We start from the raw sequence: 21,702 nt of genomic DNA, 5'->3' as shown, positions 1-21,702 counted from the left end.
TTCTGGGTTAAAATGTTCTAAAATCCCTGATAACATTGCTGCTGGTCTATTTAATGAAGGTGTTATATATTGCAGATAGAAGATAGGCTTTTAGACATATCTACTGTATAAGGCGAGATTCTTGACGCTATTTTCATAAATTGCTCGTGATGTAAATTAATAAGTTACTGATTGCAGTTTAGAGGCTTCTTTTTACATTGTTATTGGGAGGATGCACCCATGTTTTCTAAGATTTTGTAAAAATAAATTACTTTTTCCGATTTGGAAATTGTCGACAGAGCTATCAAAGGTTTCATTTTTTATTAAATACTTGTACGAACTGTGATAAGGTATTCAAAAGGTTAAAGAAATCACACATCAAAACATATGATAATTTTATTGGTTTCATTTTTACACACCTAAACAGTTCTATACAAAAAATACAGCAAATAGAAAGTGCACTAAAGTTGGGATAATAAAGTTGTTGTAAAAAAATATGTTGGTCTTAACGTATGTGAGAATGTATCAAAATGTACATGTACATAACATATGGCAATATTTCCTTAGCTCTACAACAATGGACCTTATTTTTTTCGATTATTGTCGCTTTACGTTCAACCGGAGCGGGCAACCTCACCTCGTCCGGATCCAGTGCTACTAAACAGCGGGAGGCTTCTCGGGAGCCGTACGACGACAGAGACTTCAACCGACTGACCATTTGCTCCCTCGATAATAAATAGACAACGAATGATGATGCGCGGGCGGGAGGTGTACGGCTCCCGAGAAGCGATACGGGAAACTTGACATAGAAAAATATAGATTTCTCCTTGATTTCTAACGGTATATACAAATTTAATAGAATATGGCCTAACGCACAAACTGGGAACCGACTCGACGGCGCATATTGGACGTGAACCTCGTGGCGTATCACAAATAATCTCGTACGGAAATCGTCATCGGCTTCCTCTGGTTGGTGCTGTAAATTAATTAACCGCTCGTACTGATAATAGTATGTACAGATGACACGCGTGAAAGATGTCAGTGGAACAAAAGCGAGTGCTGTTGGCTGCCCAACGAGCTGGGCTGCTGCGGCATCGGGTTCAGCGGACTCATTACGGGCGCCATCGGTTTGACGACCTGAAACAAGATAGGACTTGGGATCCGGCCGGTCGGCGTGAAGCGTTCATTCCTTACCATCTGTGTCATTTGGGGATAGAGGGGTTGGCTCATGAAAGGAGACGCGACTTGCGGCGCCGTCAGCGTTGTACTGAAGGGTGCGTTATTTAGTTGTTGGTTCATGGGTTTGTAACCAGCCCCGGTGGTGGCAGACATAGGCTGCGGCGTCCAGTTAGGTTTGGAACTGCCCTTGGCGGCGTTCCATTGCACGCCCCTAAAACGGTTCTAGTTTAGTGGAGTGTGAACAGATGATCATTCGAATACTTACTTTAGCGTTTGCTTTCGGTCGCTAATCGTCAGATTTTCGGCCAATGACGCCAGGCTGGACTCCAAGTCGCCAGTCAACAGACCACCGTTACCATTCGATGCTTCAGAATTGCCAAGAACGCCGCTACTGGGGTCGGGTGGGTTATTGTTGCCGCCGGCTGCCTGTCCACTGCTATTAATCGGCTGCAGCACGCCTCCGAGAGGATCAAATTGACCTGAAGCTAGAAATACAAACAGAACCATCACTATTTCCACTAAGAATGGCATCAGGGAACGTGCAAATGGAAGTGGATCAGCAAAAACTACAATAATCAAACTCAACGAACTATCTATCTCAAGCAGCAATGATACACTTTGATGCCAATACACAGCAAGCATGCGACATTCCCATACGAACCAGTCGGGGTGCACTATCAAGGAGGCGATGCAACAACAGACGGCAGGCACACCAACACGAAACAACGTCTGTCAAAAAGAATCACCTGAACTGACGGTCGCGGCCAAGTGGCCGTTTGGCACATGATTGTTGCAAACGAGAGACGGGAAATCGCGAGAATCAGAAAATCACGCGTCGCCAGCCTGGAAGAAGCCTGACACGTTTCGGAAGTAGGTGGCTTCCGGCAGGGCGGTGGGCGAATCCAGGTTTAACAGAGGAGGGGTTTTGTCCTCGTTCAAGAAGGGATTGTATGAGAGCGAGCACGCGGCGTCTTCGGCAGCTTGCGAAAGGAAAACACAGTGATTACACGTACAACATAATTTCGATTCGCGCTCGTCGTGAGTGGCTCCGATAGAGAGTGCAGTGTCATGCGCCAAGACGATTTAAAGCCAAGTTGGTGAGAGGGTCGGCGACTATCGTGGGCCTTTCGCGGGCCGTTGTTAGTACGGATTTAGTACAAGTAGATGGCGATAACTTACTGGGGGCCTCGGTATTACCAAACACTGAAGCGAACGCGTTCTCGGTGACGAAGGCGCCGTTGGGGACCAGGGGGTTCGTCTGCGGCTGCGGCGGTTGAGCTATTCCGTACCCTTAAACCGACGGTGCGTTGAGCGAAAGATGGGTGAACGGTCGGAACGTGAACTTACCGTTTCCGTTGGCGACCCAGGCGCTGGTTTGCTGTTGAACGGCGAAGGGTGGCATGGAAGAAGTGGTGAGGGAGGGTGGTTGAGCGAACGCGTCCGCGAACGGATTCGACAGCTGCAGCAGGTCATCGGAGGCCTTGGGTTGCGGCGTAGGCATCGGGCCGGCGGAAAACAGATCGACGGCCGGAGTGGACTGGCTCGAGAGCGTCGCGGGCGAGACGGGGCCCGACAGGAAGGGGTTGCTGGCCGGAGACGATACCTTGGACTGAAACGAAACGAGTGTTAAACTAACAGGGCGGCCGGCGCGAACTCGGTCGCACCTTGAATTGGTTCATGGCGGCTTCTTCCTCCGCCAGTGCCTTTTGCTTCAGGTTCTCGTCGATTCCGTTTAAAGAGTCGAACTTCGAACTGGACGCCGCCGTTCCGAAGGCATTGCTGGTGCTGCTGAGGGCCGTGACGCCGGACTTGACGTTCTTCTGGTTGCTAGAACTTAAACGGAAGCGGAATTAACACAACGAAGCCAAATCCCTGGCTCTCGTCTAATACCTGGAAGAGCTAGCGGTCGAGTTTGCGGCGGATTTTTTGCCTTCCATGTGACTGTAGTGTTGTTCCAACGCGTCCAACAGACTGCTGGGCGCTTTGGTCAGGTCCGGGATGTCTCCCTTGTCTATGCCCACATTCTGAAAAGAAACTTTCTTTCTCAACCCGCGACACACTCGACTCCATCATCACTTACTTCGGCCACTTTTAAAAACTCGGCCACGCTATCCATCCGGACCAGGAACTTCTTGTAGATATCTAGCGCTTCCTTGCACTGCTTTTTGTTCATGTCAAAGTATTTTTCTGAAAACGTTCAATTGGCGAAAACGTCAACGTACGCGGTCGTCGTCTTACCCAAGAGATTGATGATGCCATCGTTGTAGCAGGCAAACAGTCGAATTAGATCCCTAAACAGCAGCATGAAGCACATATTGATGATGCCGTTGGTCAGATCATTGGCCGCGCAGTCGAACTCCAACAGAGCGTCCAGCTGGCCTTGTAGCACCGGAATCGTCTTCAATAGCTTATCGGCGTTCATCGTGCGAAGCATGCCGTCGTCCTTTCCCCGCTTCACCTTGCAGAAATCGAAAGCCACCGATCTGTAGGACAGGGCCTTCTCGTTCAGGTAGCGAGCGTATCGCCTTATGAAGGGCGACATGTCGTATCCTAAGGACAAACGTAGGTCAGTTGAGAGGAGGTCTACTCGTCTGTAATTTGTATTGAAAATGAACCAGCTCACGCACAACACAGGCCAAGACACGACACTTACCCGTTTTCGAATTCAGTATGCCTAAGCAGAAACAGAAAAGTTACATAAATCCCATTAAACATTAGGAACGCGTGACTCATTCAGCGTCGCCTCGGGCTGAATGAAACACGGAATACAAATGAGCCCAATGCACGTACAAAAGACGACCACAATCGATCGGATAACAACGTACCTTGTAAACCTCCCTTGTCTAAAAAATTGCTTAGCTGAAAGGTGCTGTTGTTGGACGCCAGGAACTGCGTGAATCTCTGCAACAAAAAAGAACGACCGTCTATTTATAGGTGGCTGACTGGCGTCTCCCGTTTACCTCGTTTCCGTAGCACATCATGTGATGGCAGGTGACCAGGGCCTTGTAAACTACCACCCAGTTGGTATTCTGAGACCTCTCGATCAGCAAATTAGCCAACTGTGGAATGGACACGTTGGGTTCGTTGGTGCAGTGAACCAAGTCTGAAAAAAAGGTGGGGCGGCGAATAAGTGATAAAATGAGATACCTGTTAGTAAACAAACGTCCTATGTCAACAATCTCAGCCCATTTTACGGCGCCCTCAAGGACATTACGTTCATCTGCGTCAATAAAACGAGCTACAATCAAAGCGCTCGGCTGGCGGGCGTGAGACAGAGAAAGGCCAAGCCGGATCACCTGTTAAAATAAACGACGACAAGCAACTCTGACCTCTGCACCATTCAACGGGTCCTAATGAGAGCGAGAACCGGCCGTCGTACCTGTATAATCGATCGCTCTCTGGGCGATTACGACAAATACGATCAACTACGTTTGGGCTCAACGGCGGTGACGCCCTCCAAACTTGTTATCGGCGCAAAGACGAGGAAGAAGGAGGCCTGTTGTTTGGTGATAATTAAACCAAACCGAGATATACCATATACGACCAAGTGTGCTATCGCGAGTTGGGGGCGTCTCTGCTAGATTAACTCGAATTTCGTTATTGTTCGGCTTTATCTCAATTTTATTGACACGTACACCAATGCAAACTAGATACGTACAAACGTTTTTGAGGAATCGAAAACAAGATTTTCTTGGCAAACGTCCACTGCGTTGTCGCAATAGAACCAATCAGGCGAGAAAATACGTAAAACCCTTAATCGAGAACCATTACTGAAGAACCAGTACTGACAGCGCAATAGGAAATGACAAGTATTTCGTAAGGCCTCGTGATATCGGTCCTCGAAAGATCGAAAGCCGGCCTGTTTGTCAAGGACGTGAAAATTTGATGACAGAACGGTGACCATGAAAAAGGCCCATCGATTAAGACGATTAAGTAGCAATAGGAACGCCTATATAACCTTGAAGGTTCAACCACCCATGGGTTTTAGAATGAGCACTCGGCGGGCGTGTACGCATACCACCTTGGGCTTACGGGCAATGGTTAAATGCCGCCGCTCATCTCCATCACTTAATCGCGAAATTGGCACTCACTCATTGTCACCTTCCCGGAATTATGCATTAATCAGCTTTGATAAAGTGTGGTCATTGGGAATTCTTCGAAAGAATAATGTTTATTTTATGAAATAAGTCGCCGTTAGTGTTTTCGATTGGCTCATGTTATCATAATATTTACAGGTCGCTTCGTAATAACTCCGAAAGTATTTTCGTATAGATACCAATGTGTATATAAATAACTATAAACCTATTTACATCCTTTCGCTGCGCGTAAGAGTTCCTGCATACAATTTCGTATAGGCGATGACCTATATTTCCGTACATCAGCTGTACAATAAACAGCCACCCGTTACGTTGTCTTCATTCCCGTGACTATCGAAAAATGTTGCATCTTTTCCCGCTCAGTTCGGTTTGTCTTTAACCAAACCGTAAACATAACAATGTAGATACTACCGCAACAAACACGAATCAAATCATATCGTAGTTATAAATATGATAACTAAGAAAATATGTCTGGTATTTATGCCGTTGATTGTAAATCTTTTCTATTCCTCTACGGCCGTTTTCATCACAAAGTTTCGCTCTCCGACATTCGACCGACAAAAAGAGAAATCTAATAATGGGTTTCCCAAAAATTGTTTGCTCGCGGGTTAAGGACAACCTGTTTCTAACAACAGGTATTGCAACTTAGTTGACTGAAATCAACATTTTATTTTAAGGGCGAATTAGAGTAATAATCACACAATTAAGCCTTATCTTTATTAAACGTCACAGATAAACTGCTCTACCTGATGATCGGCACTTGTAACAAAAACCGACAACATTCCTTCACGGTGAAAGGACGTGCATAAACATACGTTCCAAGTACTTACAGTCTAAATGTTTCTTTTTCGGCCCAATCATTTCCTCCGTTGTGGCTTTACAGACAGACTTGGCCAGTCCTTGACCAGCCAAGCTATGTTTCGCCGCCAGTAAACGGTCGTTTATAGTCTGTCCTGCTAGTCTGCCGGTCATATTGAACCGTTATTTTGATATTTTCACTAGAAACACTACGAAAAATATACTATCACAAAACGAGATCTCAAAAAAAACTATTTCTTTCACTAAAACCCGACCCTTCTACACCATTCCAACTCAACATACCAACTGTCATACTGCCACAACTAGGGAAATATTCTCACCTATTAATAAAAAATCAGGTTGGCACACACAGGCAACCATTTATACCGTGAGAAAATATTCTGTATTAATATATGGTGTAGTTATACAGCCAACAATACATATGTAATTAAGGTTATGAAGTTATTGTCATGTTATTGTTATAATGTTTGATAGGATGCATAGATTGATTTATTATATTTTACCAACCATTTTAATGCTGCTAGGCTTACGCAAATATAGAGCGAGTAAATGGGGTAAATGCAAAAATTCTGTTGACTTGAATGGAAAGGTTGTCATTATCACTGGTGCGAATTCAGGAATCGGTTTTGAAGTGGCCAAAAATTTGGCCTCTAGAAATGCTCAAGTTGTTTTAGCGTGTCGTAGTATTGACAAAGCTAATGCTGCCCTAATAAAAATCAAACAACATTTGTCCAATAACCCACATTTGGTATGAAATATTTCACCACAATATCAACAAAGTGCCAAAGTTGCGTTTTAGATTCCGATGACGATCGATTTAGGTAGTCTTAGATCTGTTAGTGAGTTTGCGGAAATCATCAAGAGTAGATTCGATAAAATTGATATTCTGATAAATAACGCTGGAGTAGCGTATCAGAAATATGAGCGCTTGAAAACATATGATGGCATCGAAATTCATTTTGGAATCAATCATTTAGGACATTTTTATTTGACGTGTCTTTTGCAAGAATTGGTGATAGCTGCTAAAGGTAAATAATGTGATCAATTATGTAAAATGACTGATGGAGATCTAATATACAGCTGTATTTTAGGTAGAATTATTGTGGTGACATCTTCATTGCATGAAAAGGGGAAACTGAATTTTAATGCCATAAGAAATTTTGATTTTCCCCCAGGAGAAAATTTGTATGCAGACTCCAAGTTGGCTAATGCATACTTTGCTTATGAGTTAGCGAAACGCTTGAGAAACAAGGTACCATCCCTGCGAAGAGTATTAACAAACTGAGTGAAGCATTATTATTTTTAGAGGGTCGTTGTTTACGCAGTGTGTCCAGGATGGGTCTACACCGGGCTCTTTCGCCACACTTTCAAATGGTACCATATAATTTTTGCCCCAATAGCCTTGCTATTCATGAGAACAGCAATGCAGGTCAGTGTTAGTTTTTCCTTTTCACATGAAGACAATGTAACACCATGAGTTATTTTGAATTTCTGCAATTTTAGGGTTCTCAGACCGTAATATACTGTGCCACGGAACCTAGCTTGAGTGACCAAACAGCGTTGCTTTACAGAGATTGCAAACCATATGGCACAAGAACTATATTCTTCGATAAAGTCGGGCAGGATCTATGGACAGTGTCTCAAGATATGATCAACCATGTTGTAAACTGATGATTGTAACGTCTTGTATGAAACAGTCTTTAAATATTTAATAAAATTGCAAATTACAATTACAATAAAAGCAATTTTCAGTTGCCATGAAATTTATTTTTAAATTCAATATAACACCTTCCTTCCTCAAATTTATTTATTTAGAAAAGTTCCAAAAAAATTTAGAGTTATAATTTGCGAATGTATTTTCTATTGCTAGGTATATGATACTAATATCCTCGCGAAAACATCTAGTTGGCCGTGCTAAAGGATGATCGTCTTAAACTTCGTTTATTGACAGTAGATAAATCTAGTGGGCTATGAAAAATAAATGATTGTTAAACGGCGTGGCCTTTCGGCATAATCTGTGAAATTCCGATGAATAGTTAATCGTGTAAAAGAAATGGTTTTTTTTTGTTAAACAATGCAGTATGTTTTGTGAAATTAAGTGTTCGGTATCGGAAAATGGGACTGTTATTTAGAAGTACTTCTACATGTCTTCAGACTACTGGACTCCTATAAAGATAAAAGGTAATTTTTGTAAAATTTTCCCCTTTTACTAATTATAAATTGATGAGATATGTAGATATCTAGTTTTGCAATATGTTTATACCATAGTTTTTTTTACTCACATGCACCTTAAACCATACAAGTAGATTATTTATCTTTAAGTTATTCGATTTATAATTGAAATGCTCAACATAAACGACAAAACAAATATATAGAATATATTTATAGCATATAACAAAATATTACATATTATACAAGGAATGTGGAATTTTAAGAGTTCCCAGCCCAATGTGGCCAAGTTTTCACTTCTTCAACCAGGGCCGTTCTAGAATTTTCAGTCAGTCTTTTAGAAACAATTAACTTATAGTCTTTATTGATGTAGCCCAATTTTAAGCCTAGTTCGATTAATCGTTGACATATTAAAACTTGTAGCTCGGGAGGCTTGGCATGAGTGAATGTACCAATGAATGCGATGCTAATGCTTGGCCTATCATATCTAAGATATTACATCACAAATCAATAGGATGTTATTAACGCATTTTGTTCACTTACTCGTCCACATATCCGCCTTCAGTTGTCCATCCCCTGCCTTCGTATATAGCTCCATCGCCACCTACTAGAAAGTTATAACCTATGTCGTGAAAGCTCATGCTTTCAATAAAAAACGACTGCAAAAACCTGAAACAGTCACGGTGAGTGGCGGTTATCAAAGAATTACAACGATCAGAGCTACCTGACTCTGTAGACACATTTAGCGTGGGATGTGCAGTTATCTGTAGCGGTGTGATAAATAACTACATAGGGGACGGGCGTGGTCAGATTCTTTATGGGGCGAACAGGGGGCTGCGACACCCATTCTCCTCTGGATGTGATCCTCAGTTTGGTATTGTTTTTTTGGCTATTGATGGTGATATCTGCAGCAAAAATATGAAATCAAGTCTCGAATGTTTTAATGATGGTCATTTACTACCAGGGTTATAATCAACAGGTTGAATCATGTCCAGCTCGTTTTTAAAAGATTGCACTGGTTTACCTGAGGGTTTTGTGAGCAGCATGCTCGTTACCAGAGCAACCACAAATATTAGCAACACTAGTATGCAACATCCTGCAGTCTCCCTTGGTCTCGTCTTCAAAGTGTCTCGGAGCCAAATGACCCCTAAAAAGCTAAGTCAGTTAGAATTGTGGATGCCAAATAGTTTTTTCGTTTACCTTTTCCAGTTCTAGAATCTGGACGAAAAGGGACGCTGGTGTTATTGGGGAGAGTCACATTGTCGAGTTTTTGGTGGGATCCAAGACCGTCCCTACAATAACTGACCGGAGATTGTTCAAGTTCTTTGGAGATGGGCTCGGGTAAACTGGCGTACACAATTTGTTTGATTGTCACTGCACCGTGATAAATATTTTTGTCACCGATGTGTACGTCCGTCGAATTTTCGATGGACACGTTGCCGAAATAGGGAAGGGTGTCGGTCGCCTCTCCGCACCCTACGTTTTGTAGTACGCCGTCCCCTAAGGGACATTCTGCGAGGGCGAGTTGGTTCTGGTCATCCTGCCGCGGAGGCCAACAAAATTGCTGGTTCAATTCCGTATCCGATTTGTTTCGTAAGCAAATTTCATTGTTTGGGTTTGGGTCTATTAAGGTCATAGCCTTCTATCATAGAACGTGTTTTTCATATTTTTGTTGTGCCTGGTACCTGTTGTATTATCAGTCAATCCCACACTGCGTCTTTTAGTTTCGGGACTGGAACAAAGCGAAAAAACGAGTTGTTATGAAAGACATTAAGGCATGTTTCATTAGACATTTGAGGTATTAAGGTGGCTTATAATAAAGTTAAATATTGTTCGAACACGCCCTTTAATAGTTTAGACATGGTTACTGTTTGTTTACTTTTAATTTTGGGGAACTTAGAACGGCTTGTTGACAGCCAGTTGTTGGTATCGAAACTGAACAAAACAACTACTTAATATTTCCACGTAAACAATGGAAAGATGTCGTTCAATAAATGATAATGGCATTTTCATTATACTATGAAATCGAAAGTTTGTTTTGGTTTATCAAGAGAAAAACTTGTCAATTCAAATCAAGGCCGCGGGGTATTTATCGCCTAAACTATGTCCGAATTTAATGTTTACCGTGACTGTCAAAGCTGTAGCTTTTTGGTGTTTCTGGTCGAGATAGCCTATGGCGATGCGTATTTTGGTTAAAGGTCGGTGCCTCTCTGTTTCGGGATTCGAACCAATACAATTCACTTTACACTAGGTCTTCGTGTACTATTGTCACACTTTTGCCGTAATAATTTCTCAAAATCTCGCCCACTGACAACTGCTGACACGCCGATTGGCCAAGACTGCTCATAAACTGGTATTTTCGATCAAGACTTACTTAATCGAATTTTCGATTATGGCCACCAAGACCTTCGAGACTATGACGTCAGATGAAGTTTGTAATCTCATGGTGTTGTTAAGATAGAATTTGAAATGCCAGCCGCGGAGAAAAATATCGTCATTTCGATATTTCTTTTTAAATATATGTATCTATATTGTTTTTGCAACAACCAGGAAAAATATCGATTTTTAGAAAAATTTCGGAAAACAAAAAAATTGTCATATCGACCCGAAACATATCGATATTTTTTAAAAAATTTAGAAAAAGCGATATTTTTTTTAAAAATCTTTAAAATTTATTACAAAAACTGACTTTTAAAGGTTTATTATATACTATATTTTTGTATATTTTATTATTTATATCATATTTTTGAACAAATATAAAAAGATATCGATCAAAAAAATATCGATATATAGCCAATATCGATATAGCGAAATAGACTAGGGTGTCAAATAGAGTAGGAAGAGTAATTTAAATAATATATTTTGTGATGTAAACTCAATCAACATCGCAACATTATCGAAAATAACTAATTGAATAGATAGAGAAAACGAATCATTTAGATGTATCAAGAGATTTAAGTGGATGTAAAAATCTCCAAAAAAAAATTTAGCACGATTTAAACCTGTATCTGATTCGATTTCGATATTTTAGAAACAAAATTAAACTTTTTATTATTTGGTGTGAACGCCATTATTATAACTTTATAAAAAATTACTGTAACATTGTTATGTGGTGTAGCATAATTCATCCTCTTAAAGTAACATTTTAAAGAGAATATAATTACTTGTGTTTGCATGTGATAAACACTTATGACTTAAGTACATTGATAGGAATTTTACGCGAAATAACATTTCTTAGAAGTGAAAGTTTTTTTAAATTTTGTATATTATTTGACGATACAATAATTTTATATTATATAAGGTATGCAGAAAGGTAATGCAACAAATTTTAGATTTTTATTAATTTGATTATAAAGTTATGTCTTTTCCATTTATTTCCACAAATATAAAATTACTACACTATCAATTATTGTGAAATATTTCAGCAAGACATTCTTGTTTTTTTACATTTTGTTTATATTCTTTCTATATATGGCTTGCATCAGTGACTCGTTCCTTTATTTGTGGCTCTTCTTCCATTTTATCGCATTCTCGATATATTAATTTGGATGTACATTGCATCCGGTCAAAGTACGTTTTATGGGTAATTCCATGCAGGTTCCGGAAGGTTCTTCTTTCTTATATCAAAAGAGAGTTCAAGACAGAAGACATACACTTCGGCCAGTTACTTGCTGGAGACTCTAGTTAGGACAAACAAAGACTAGAACCAAGATATTATTATTTTTTATATTATTAACTTTTCGTACTATAAATAATGGAATATTTGTTTATTTAAAATCGATAACGGTTAACACTAGTTGTGATATACGTGAAGTCAATGTCACGTCGTATGTCAAGGTCTGCTTGGAAGTCGGTTCATAAAGCATTACGCTTGTTTCACAAAACATTGAGTCTATATATTTTGTAGGTTGTTTTGATTTTTTTTTGTTAACATATCTAAGTCGTCATCATTTTTATCTATATCGCGAATCGCACATATTTGGCTACTGTAATAATCGAGTTGCTATTTTCTTATCTTTGATTTACTGATTTTTTATTCTTGAATTTTGGTTGCGGTTTTACTATTTCGTCTGAATAACGCACAAATGCGATTTAAACATTGAAATTATATAATGTTAAGGCACGTGTTGGTGGGAAACTACATGCTAATTTCAGTCCTTGACCGAGTCGTGTTCTATAGTTCCAAAGACCAATGGGGCCAGGTTTTTAACTCAGCATAGAAGACTGCTCCCGGGCTTTCCGTGGCTGCCAACTGCCTGGCCGCCAATAGTTTATAGTCCTCTTTGATGTAGCCCAGCTTAACTCCCTTCGCTATCAACTTCTTGCAGGCTGACATCTGTACGTCGGGCGGTTTTATGTCGTTGAACGTTCCGATAAAGGCGATGCCGATGCTTTTATAGTTGTTCCTTAAAAAGCAGAATTCTAACATCTTATGTGGGACACGAGATAAGAATAACTCACCCGTAAGAATGCGCGCCTTCTACCGTCCATCCACGGCCTTCAAATACGGTGCCATCTCCTCCGATCAAAAAGTTGTAACCAATATCGTAGAATTGCTTGCCCCCCGTATGAAACTCTTGTATAAACCTGAAATGACAAAACGTACGTTAGCTGTCAATAATGAATAGCAAAACAGCAAAATGAATAAAAAATTATTGAAACCTTCAAAATAATTAAGGCAATTATAAAATTAAAATAAGGCAATCAGCGAAAAGTTTTCTTTACATTTGGACACTCTCACAATTAGACAAAATTAATAACGTTCCCCACAAAAAAGTATAAAGATAGTAAATGGGAAGAATGGCAGAGAAAATTAACTAGCAGAATAGTTTTAAATGAATGTTTTTAACACGTTAGGTTTTTCATTTACGTTTGTTAGGTTGGTTACTATTAGGTTGTGGTAACAAATTTCACTATTTACAAGGATGCAATGTTGTAACTGCATCATATGCCATTTTATTCTACTGATATTAACCTCTCTCACCGACTCTCACCTTTTCTTTGATTAATGGTTTAGCTTAAAGGAGAAACTGTTCTTTTGGAATGACATCCATAAATTGCCCGAGGGATGGCCAAAATGCTTAGAATCAGTAATTATCTCTTTACGCTAATTGTTTTAATTAAGTTATTTAGTGCGGAAACGGCGTTTTGCACTATCAAACGGAAACTTAATTCGTCTTACCTCACGTGTGGAATGCACTCTTCTATAGTGGAACAGTTTACGGTAGCCGTGTGATGGATGATCACGTAGGGCACGGGCGTCACCAAGGGAGTGGTGGCGTCCGTAGGAGGAATTGCCCCCCACTGCGAACGAGTCAGTACAGTTAAACCTCTGTCGGCGACTAAAAGCAATACGTTAAAGTGGTAAAATACGAGACGGTCGGTCGGCTTACCTGCAACGATGACGGCGACTCCCGCGATAAGACATAGAATAACCGCGATGACGATGGCGGTCGTGACCAGCGGCCTCTCCGTCGACTTGGATTTTAGCAGCCTTAATACTAAACAGATTCTTTCGTTTACATTCATGCGACCAGACGTGGTCCCAGACTCACTGTTTCTTCGGCAGGGCGATGGGGCGGCCGTGCTACTGGTATTCGGCTCTGGACCATCCTTTCGATAACCGTGGTCGGGATCTCTGGGGGCCTCCCCCTTTCCTCTTCCTCCCTTGGTCAGAACGATCTTCTCTATCGTTACGGGTCCTTGGAATATATTTCGGTCGCCAAAGTACACATCCGTCGCCTGATCCACGTGCACATTTCTGAAGTTGGGAGTAACAACATGCTCGTCTTTGACTTGCAGGTCGTAGACGCGATTGTCTCCGAGGCATGCCACGGCCATGCCCGAAGGATGCTTGCAAGGCTATTTGATCGCTAAATTGTTCCGCAACAGCCTCGTGCACTGCCCGGCTAATCAGTGTGTTATTTATACGTTTCCGGGAACGCATTCGAAAATATCTAAAGTTATCAAGTCGACTTGGAGATAGACAGTGAGTTGTAAGAAAGAAGCGGTGATCTAATTCATTAAATGCGTAACCGCAAAAATGTCGCTTTCTCAAAACTGCGCCGCGGACGCGCCCCGCGTATTTTGTTGCGAAGCGATCTTTTGTCGTTCTCTTACCTTACACGCGTTGCCAGTCAAGCAGACTGGGACCCTCATCGCTAACGGCGGACATGATGCATATTGTTGTCGCTCTGCGTTGGTTCGGTCCGAAGCAACCACGGAAAAACCTGCGGCAGCGTCGATTCTCGATCGTGGACTGGCTCCCCTCGCCCCGGCAGTACTGGGGCTCCGAGATTGTTGCTACTTATTTATTTACAAGGCGTACTGGCTGGCCGGTGACGTAGATCGCGAGGTCGACCTGTTTCTCGTTTCTCCAAAACGCGACCGACGATCGGCGTGCACTTTACTTTCGGGTTATCGATGTCTTTCTTCGATTATCCGTTTACAGTGATGGTTCTCTAATGCGCTTTAAATGACTCGCTCGTAATGGCTAGTTGGAATTATTTATTCGGGCGACGGTTGGGGCGGGGATAAGCAAACAATTAATTCTACTCGTGTATAGAAAAAGACAACATATATATTCGAGATTATTTTCGTTACATTTGTATATATACGTTCGGGGGGGCCAATGTAAAAGCTAAAAGTATATTGAGGGGTCGTAATGGGGCCATTTTATAATTTCTTTGAAAATATTTTCTCCCGGGCTTTGAGTATTTACCGTTTGATTCTGGGCTATGACCACGTAGTCTTGAGTGATTTTTCCTTCTGCCCGGAGTCGCGCAATCAGTCGTCTGCCTGCTTTTTCCATCTTGTCGGTGAGCTGGTCGTAAGGGGACAGGTAGTTACCGATGTAGACGATGTCGATGGCGTTCGGCCTGAAACGACACAGGGACTGCGTTAGTTGCGTCCCGACGCCTAGCGCCATACTTACATCCATTCGTTCTGCACGTCGGCTCCGCGCCCCACGTACACGTTTCCATCTCCGCCGATTAGGTAGTTGTAGGCCACGTCGGGCATGCCCTGGCTGCTTACCTGCCAGCCTTGCAAGGCCAGAACTTGCGTAGCGCACTTCTGGTAACTGTTGCACTTGAAACCCGCGGTGTGCATTATTCGCACGATTTTCGGGGGCTCGCTGATCTTGGTGACGTTCAGGGGATCTCTAGCGGACCACTCCTGCGGGAAACGGATCGTTGGAAGGCGAGTCTCTGACCGCCCTTAGGTAGTTGTACTCACGTGTCTCTGAATGATTTGAATTCCGTCCCCCAGGTCGTCCGAGTGGCCGGACGAGGGTATAATGGGACTGGAGGGGTTGGGGGACAAACTCAGGGGCAGGTAGAAGACAAGGGACAGAGCGACGACGACGAGGACCATCAGAAAGGCCAGCGACCAGATTTTGAAAGATTTCTGACGCAGAATATCCGTTATGTCCGTCGGTTTCTTGAGGGCGACGTCCGTGCACGTGTTCACTGCAAGAATCAAATACGAAATAGCGGTGTTAGTTCAATGGCGAATGGCTGTTGAAATGCGGATGGACCGCGCGCGTGCCCGCCGGCTTCTAACTTAAAGTACCGTCCCTCCGAAGAAGTGCGGCCAGCCACCGATCTCGTTCACGACGTTTATCCCGGGACTGTAAAACCGCCTGGGCGACGTCTGGTTCTCGCCCACCAGCTTGTAGGTTTTGGATACGAAACCCGACCGCAGGCCCTCGTCAATCAGCGACTTGACCGCGTCCGTCGCGTTTCCGCTCGGTTTGATCTTATTGAAGTCGCCTAAAAAACACACCGAGATGCTGCCCGCCCGAATCGCGTTTTCGTGGCGCCATCCTCGGCCCTCGTAGATATCGCCACGGTCGCTCACCAAGAAGTTGTACTCGATGTCGGAATGACCCCGTTTGAGGGACCGAAATTGGATGCGTTGCAACAGGGGGACGCACTGGTCAAAGCCGAAACAGGAGTCGGTGTCCGAATGGCTGATAATGACTAAAAGCGTAGCGCCTCGCAGTACGGGAAGGGCGCCGCCCGCTGCGGCGCCGCCCCAGTCCGATTTGGAATAGACCGGGTGGCCGTTGAGTCGTGTGTTTACCTGGGGAACGGGAAGTGTGGCGGAGAGAGGGGGGCGCGCGGGTGCGAGGACGTGGCGAAGAACGGCGAACGTGACGAACGTCACTAGCACGAAAACGAAAAAGATCGAGACGAGGACCAAGTAGGGAAAGCGGTCGACGTTCTTCGGGGGCGCGAGGCCTGAAACAGAAGAAACAGAATGGGTTCGGGCGCGTCCGATCGATGTGCGGGGCGATTTTAATGGCATAAATGGAACGTGTTACCTGTCAGTCGATCGATGAGCGTCGCCTGCTGTTCAATGAGCCTGTTCTGAGCGTTCAGCACGTGTCGGTACAGAGGTGCGTCGTCCCCTTGCGGTGGAGTTTTCTTAGAGACAACCCCGACGCTATTGCCTGTGGTGCTGGAGGACACTGCGGCGCATCTTTTCTCTTGACCCATCTCGACCGGACTCTGCATCTCGACCGACTACGGTTAGACGGGCGACGAATTCGCCTCGAATAAACGGGATATCTCGTCGTTGGGAAGTCCCTTTCGGAGGAAGAACATATTCGACGGCGTGTTTACAACCGCAACTACGCGTTTACATCGTCGCCAAAGTCCAGCGCGCGATAGTGGGGAGATGACCACGCGATGACCCGTCAAAAATACGATAATTATGAAAACAGGGTTTTGTTGCAAGTGAAACGACGTGAGAATTGCCTGAAGGATTTATGAAAAACTAAAATTAGCTAAAATTAAACCTAATACTACTGCCTTAGAATTATTATGTACAATAGCACATTGTTCATCTAGATCGCTTTGCAATCAGTCGGGGTAGATTCGACCGTCGGTGATGTTCAAGATGGCGTCGGCGTAATACATCCTGATACTGTCCGAGTTGGCTATGTCCCTGCACAACTGACTGTCGTCAGTCCTCTGGTTGCCTATGCTTCTGATTTGGTTGTAGCATATGATGTCCATGGTTCCCACGGCCATAGGAGACTTGCCGAGGCCAAGAAGGACGAGCCAATTAACCGCCTCCATCATGGCATTCGGCGCTCGCTTTTCCGTAAAGTCACCGATCATGGCGACGTTCAAGGTTCGGGGACTCATGTCGTTGGCGTGCTCGAAGCCTCGCCCTTGGTATATCGTTCCGTCGGTGCCTATCAGGAAATTATAGCGGATGTCCGCCAGCCCGTCTTCGTTCACGTCCCTGCGTTGGATGTCAAGCACCCGCTTGCAGCAGCTCTTCAAGTCGAAGCACTGCTCTCCGCCGCTGTGATCAACAACGATGTATTCTATTTGATCGACAGCGATAGGGTTCTGCGATGGGGAAAGGCCGCAGGTCTTCCTATCAATAGGTTTATTCACGTCGGGTGGATGTTGGTCGTCGTCTTTGCTACTAGATAACGTCAGAAACAACATCAATCCCAAGACGCCGCAGAATAGGATGATCTTACACTTTTTTCCCAAACGGACTGCAAAAGAAACAAGCGGACGTGTCAAACAGGTTTGATTTCCTCTCCTGGTTCAGATCGAAAATCTTTTTACGCCCCATCGAAGCAGTTTTCTGTTTACACCAGACAAAGCGGAAGTATGTACAGTATATATGTAAGATGTAAAAGGCTGTGTTGGTGGTGCGAGCGTGTCTAGAGTGTGCTACCACTCTAAACAGTTGGACTCGATATGTTGGTTGAATGTCTCGTCCTGGCACTGGTAGCAACTTACGTCTACCAACGCGGGTTGCAGTTTGTCTAAACGAAACCCTTCAAGAAGCACTTTTTGGAATCCGGCACATATCGGGTTCGACGGATCGTCAGTGAAATCGTGCATCAACGCAACCAGGAGACTGCTGTTGTCAATCTCGTTCCTCGCGTAGAAGCCTCTTCCTTCGTAAACTGTCCCGTCACCCCCGATTAGGAAATTGTAACGCAGGTCCGTTAAATTGCTTGAGTTTAAATCCACCTTTTGCATCTGCTTCATCAGAACTTGGCACTGCCCAAAAGTGGTGCAGCTCGTATCGGTGCGGGTGTAGAATATCGTGTTGACATTTTCCAAAGGCGCCACCGATCGAGGAGGCTGAGCTCCCCACCTAGTTCTATTGACGATGTCGTCTTGTGGAGGCTCATGGTCGTTCGAACGGTATCTAGTTAAAACTATAGGCAGCATCACAACGACTGGGATGGCAAAGAGACATGTGACACATAAAATTGTTTTCCAACGTTCTACTGGAACAAAAATGGTCGTCAACCAGCTATTCCTACACATGATACAGATCGCCACTTTTGGTTAATGTTTACGAGTCTACTCAACACGAACAACAAACAGCACATTGTCGGGTTAATTCCAATGAAACAAATCTACTTTCAACTATGGCCTGGATCGGCCCTACTATATAAAATGTCATCTGAGTAAAACGGCCAAGATGGTAGGCGTTTGAACACGTTTTTTCCGGGACTATTGGTAGGTTCCGTTTGATTGTGGGCCACCACTCGGAGGCTATGTCTGTCCAAATGGTTCGACGCAACGCCTACTTGGATGAGGTACTTGCCCGCTTCGAGCATGTTTTCGGTGGGTTCTTCTACATCGAAGTTGCCCATAAAAGCGACGTCAATCGAGCGGTTCATTGGATCCTTGGACATAACCCATCCCTTACCTTCGTACACGTCGCCGCTGCCGCCGATCACAAAGTTGTAGGCGATGGTTGGTTCATGCTTCTCGCCCACGTCGACTCCCTGCAGCCTCTGCATAGAACTGAAGCAGGACGGAATATCCCAGCACGGTTCCGTGTCCGTGTGCTTAACGATGACCAGGACGACGGGACCCTTTATCAGCTCGGTACCCGTGTGGGTTCTGCCGCCCCAGTCCTGCAACCTGAATATATAAGCGTGTCGCGTTCGCTCTGTGCTAGTGGCGTTGGAAGCGTCATCCGCACTAAACTCCGTCACCTCCTGAGTGGTCGTAAAACGTAGAACGGCCAGAACCGTCGTGACGCTCAGCACGAACAGAATCGTAGACAGGAGCGCGATCGATGGCTTAAGGTCGTCAAAGGCAGGAGCTGCAAGCGTAGCTACAAGAAGGTAAAACAATCCGCATTAGCTTCGGCCCGGTCGTTTCCCTTCGACAGTCGCCTGCTCGTGTCAAGACGGACATTTTCAATAGTGTATTAGTGAGGAGAGATGATCAAACATTAAACAAATACGGAGAACACGGAACACGTTGTCGCCGACAAGATTTGCACAATCTCGCGGAACAGCATTTTGACACACGAAGCGGGAGGACTAACAACTATTTACTTACTAACTACGACGCAACAAAAATGAAGCAGGCCGAGGCAGACCGAGAGCCGCCTCGGCCGACAACTGACAACAAGGACTACTGACAACAACTGATCGATAAGAACCTACCTTTTTTGCAGTAGCCGTTGGTCTCTTGGTTCACGGGACTGGAATTTTGTATGTCCCCCTGAACGATGGTCTTGAAAACGTGCCCTATATGGACATTGTTCGAGCTCTCTATGTTTACATCTCCAATAACTTGGTTCGCGTCGCTGGTCCGTTGAAATAGTTGCAGGGCATTGTTTTCGTTCTAAAAATTACATTTTCATATAGTCGTAGTCCAATTTAAATTATACGCGTATATAGAAACGGCGTCGAGGACATACATTAATTTTACCAAATGAGAATGCCCTTGTATAAGTTCAACTACATGCTTAACTATAGTTCAAGTCTCCGGCAGGGATCTGTAGCCCGCAGGCAAATGTAGTAAAGCACTGAACTATTGAACTTTTACATTTCAGCTAGAACGTTTAGAGTCGAACAAGAGCGGAACCAATGTTAACGCTTGAATATTGCTCGTTGCGTAAACCTGCGTTTTTCGGTTTATTTTGTTTAGGTATGATTAGTGATGTTTACGTGTTTAAAATGCTTAATATTTCCAATAAAATGGTGTGTTTTAAATGTTATAGAAACATAATTTTATCCTGTTTAGTAACTGGCAAATATGTGGTTTTATTAATGGTATCCCTCACTAAGTCATTCTAAGCGATTTCATGATAATTATTTTTATGGCCCTAAACTATGAAAATACAACTTACTTGACAGCAACTATACCAAGGAATTATATAATATAATTAGATGAACCTAGACTGAGTAGGATGCAGATTCATGAGAATCAAAACAATTTGATTCCGTGTAGTGTAGTGTATTTAATGGGAAAAATATAGCAAAGTGATAATTAATACGTAAACATTATTAGTGTAAAGACTAAATAAGGACCAGTTTCTACGTTCTCCTAATAATAAATTGTAGGGAAGCCAGCGTGAATTGTAATAAAACATACATTATAAATACGTATATTACAAACACCACTTTTGGCAGTATTTGCCTTTGTCGATTAACAAAAGGTAATAAACAGAATTTGTGTTGATAATTGGTCTCCGTTACCGATAAGTCATAACCTTATGAATTATTTAAATTGTTAGTTATTCGAATGTTGACAAACAAAAGAGTTTACAGGGGAAACCGGTTAAAAACGTAATCTATAAATGTTCTGCTATTTAATCATAATCACCACTAATTACATAAAATGTACACCATTGTTTAAAATTGTGTATGTTATTGTTATTTTATTAAAACTTCTTAAAATTCCTATCGATGCTGAAGGGTCTTGATTAGCTTGGTATCTAGTAAAATTAATGTATGTTAAAATTGCGCGATAATATAACACGTTGTTAACTTCAAGAGGTTAGCGTTTGTTCAAATGGCAAACAAAACGGGTTGTCATTAGTCATATTTCGAGAATAAAAGCAGATGTGAGAAAATAATGGGGGATCGGCCTCGATTCTTTTTGAATACTAATTGAATGCGGTCGTCCCTGAATTTGTTCGTTCGGCGATTGCCGCTTTGTTTGCATAAAAAGAAGGATAGACGCGCGTTTGTCTCTTCACGCAACTTACGTCTAAATAGGGAGTTAGAACGCCATTACTCTCCAACGGCTTGGTACCGCTGATTGCTAAATGTTCCTCTTCGTCTTCTTCTTCTTCGTCATCGTTTGAGGCAGACCACAACGCCACCGGGTTCTTGACGACGGCGTCCTCGATTCCGCCCTCGGACATTTCGTTAACGACGGTGGTTGCTGCACGGCTATTCCACGAACCAAACAACGTCAATATTCACTTTCGACATCACTGTTCGACCGATAAGTGATCCGTTTCCAGTAAAAATTTCAAAAATATGACGAGCCCGTTATCTTTCGCGCATGTGACGTTATCTCCTACAATAAACATTAGCGCGTTCGAAACGATTGCGGCAGGGTGGGGTGAAGTTATAACAAATCAGCAGAGAACTTGTTTTATAACCTTGAACGGAAACGTTTGCTTGTCGCACGTTTCAGTCAATCACGTATGCGCCGAACGA

General features: G+C 43.3%; 6 protein-coding genes across 12 annotated transcripts in view; 2 read left to right on the top strand and 4 right to left on the bottom strand.

Annotated features, from left to right (window-relative positions):
• Positions 1 to 360: 360 nt before the first annotated feature.
• LOC143204225 (phosphatidylinositol-binding clathrin assembly protein LAP) lies at positions 361 to 6,375 on the bottom strand. 6 transcript variants are annotated; one of them, XM_076416739.1, is made up of 13 exons: positions 6,086 to 6,362; positions 4,119 to 4,261; positions 3,984 to 4,059; positions 3,812 to 3,832; positions 3,397 to 3,708; positions 3,239 to 3,345; positions 3,049 to 3,182; positions 2,823 to 2,991; positions 2,506 to 2,767; positions 2,338 to 2,448; positions 1,424 to 1,643; positions 1,174 to 1,369; positions 361 to 1,116 (listed from the first exon to the last, which is right to left on the bottom strand). In XM_076416739.1, exons 1-13 carry the CDS (start codon positions 6,225 to 6,227, stop codon positions 1,018 to 1,020), a joined length of 1,992 nt encoding a protein of 663 aa, XP_076272854.1. In that variant the 5' UTR covers positions 6,228 to 6,362; the 3' UTR covers positions 361 to 1,017. The 6 variants fall into 6 exon arrangements, with proteins under 6 accessions (XP_076272854.1, XP_076272855.1, XP_076272856.1 ...); XM_076416740.1 differs by lacking the exon at positions 3,812 to 3,832 and having other exon boundaries at positions 6,086 to 6,375; XM_076416741.1 differs by lacking the exon at positions 2,338 to 2,448.
• Positions 6,376 to 6,501: 126 nt separating this feature from the next.
• LOC143204227 (retinol dehydrogenase 12) lies at positions 6,502 to 7,837 on the top strand. The gene is made up of 5 exons (XM_076416749.1): positions 6,502 to 6,822; positions 6,874 to 7,102; positions 7,166 to 7,326; positions 7,381 to 7,503; positions 7,578 to 7,837. The coding sequence occupies exons 1-5, from the start codon at positions 6,538 to 6,540 to the stop codon at positions 7,743 to 7,745; spliced, it is 966 nt and encodes a 321-aa protein (XP_076272864.1). The 5' UTR covers positions 6,502 to 6,537; the 3' UTR covers positions 7,746 to 7,837.
• A 245-nt stretch (positions 7,838 to 8,082) lies between these two features.
• LOC143204221 (piezo-type mechanosensitive ion channel component) overlaps positions 8,083 to 21,702 on the top strand; it is a 31,771-nt gene continuing 18,151 nt past the window's right edge. The window contains exon 1 of the mRNA XM_076416729.1: positions 8,083 to 8,255. Within this exon, the coding sequence (XP_076272844.1) occupies positions 8,219 to 8,255 (37 nt within the window). The 5' untranslated portion in view covers positions 8,083 to 8,218. The remainder of the gene's footprint in view (positions 8,256 to 21,702) is intronic.
• On the bottom strand, positions 8,439 to 14,152 carry LOC143203856 (uncharacterized). Its single transcript, XM_076416167.1, has 11 exons — positions 13,637 to 14,152; positions 13,426 to 13,585; positions 12,705 to 12,830; positions 12,421 to 12,649; positions 10,618 to 10,751; positions 9,954 to 9,975; positions 9,444 to 9,885; positions 9,205 to 9,390; positions 8,968 to 9,148; positions 8,787 to 8,912; positions 8,439 to 8,730 (listed from the first exon to the last, which is right to left on the bottom strand). Exons 1-11 carry the CDS (start codon positions 14,082 to 14,084, stop codon positions 8,505 to 8,507), a joined length of 2,280 nt encoding a protein of 759 aa, XP_076272282.1. The 5' UTR covers positions 14,085 to 14,152; the 3' UTR covers positions 8,439 to 8,504.
• On the bottom strand, positions 14,793 to 16,911 carry LOC143204228 (peptidoglycan-recognition protein SC2). Of its 2 annotated transcripts, none has more exons than XR_013007550.1 (4): positions 16,570 to 16,911; positions 15,480 to 16,486; positions 15,178 to 15,419; positions 14,793 to 15,121 (listed from the first exon to the last, which is right to left on the bottom strand). XR_013007550.1 is itself a non-coding variant. In XM_076416750.1 (4 exons), the coding sequence occupies exons 1-4, from the start codon at positions 16,760 to 16,762 to the stop codon at positions 14,884 to 14,886; spliced, it is 906 nt and encodes a 301-aa protein (XP_076272865.1). In that variant the 5' UTR covers positions 16,763 to 16,890; the 3' UTR covers positions 14,793 to 14,883. The 2 variants fall into 2 exon arrangements, 1 of the variants encoding a protein (XP_076272865.1); XM_076416750.1 differs by having other exon boundaries at positions 15,480 to 15,712; positions 16,570 to 16,890.
• LOC143203689 (peptidoglycan recognition protein 3) lies at positions 17,000 to 21,687 on the bottom strand. Its single transcript, XM_076415932.1, has 4 exons — positions 21,243 to 21,687; positions 19,693 to 19,873; positions 17,949 to 18,510; positions 17,000 to 17,810 (listed from the first exon to the last, which is right to left on the bottom strand). Exons 1-4 carry the CDS (start codon positions 21,399 to 21,401, stop codon positions 17,111 to 17,113), a joined length of 1,602 nt encoding a protein of 533 aa, XP_076272047.1. The 5' UTR covers positions 21,402 to 21,687; the 3' UTR covers positions 17,000 to 17,110.

The sequence above is a fragment of the Rhynchophorus ferrugineus genome, unplaced genomic scaffold, assembly GCF_030347505.1.
Source record: "Rhynchophorus ferrugineus isolate W39M unplaced genomic scaffold, kcgeb_rfMv2 rfM10, whole genome shotgun sequence".
Classification (NCBI taxonomy): domain Eukaryota; kingdom Metazoa; phylum Arthropoda; class Insecta; order Coleoptera; family Curculionidae; genus Rhynchophorus; species Rhynchophorus ferrugineus.
Note: the sequence above shows the minus strand (reverse complement) of the source record. Positions and strands in the feature narration are given on the sequence as shown.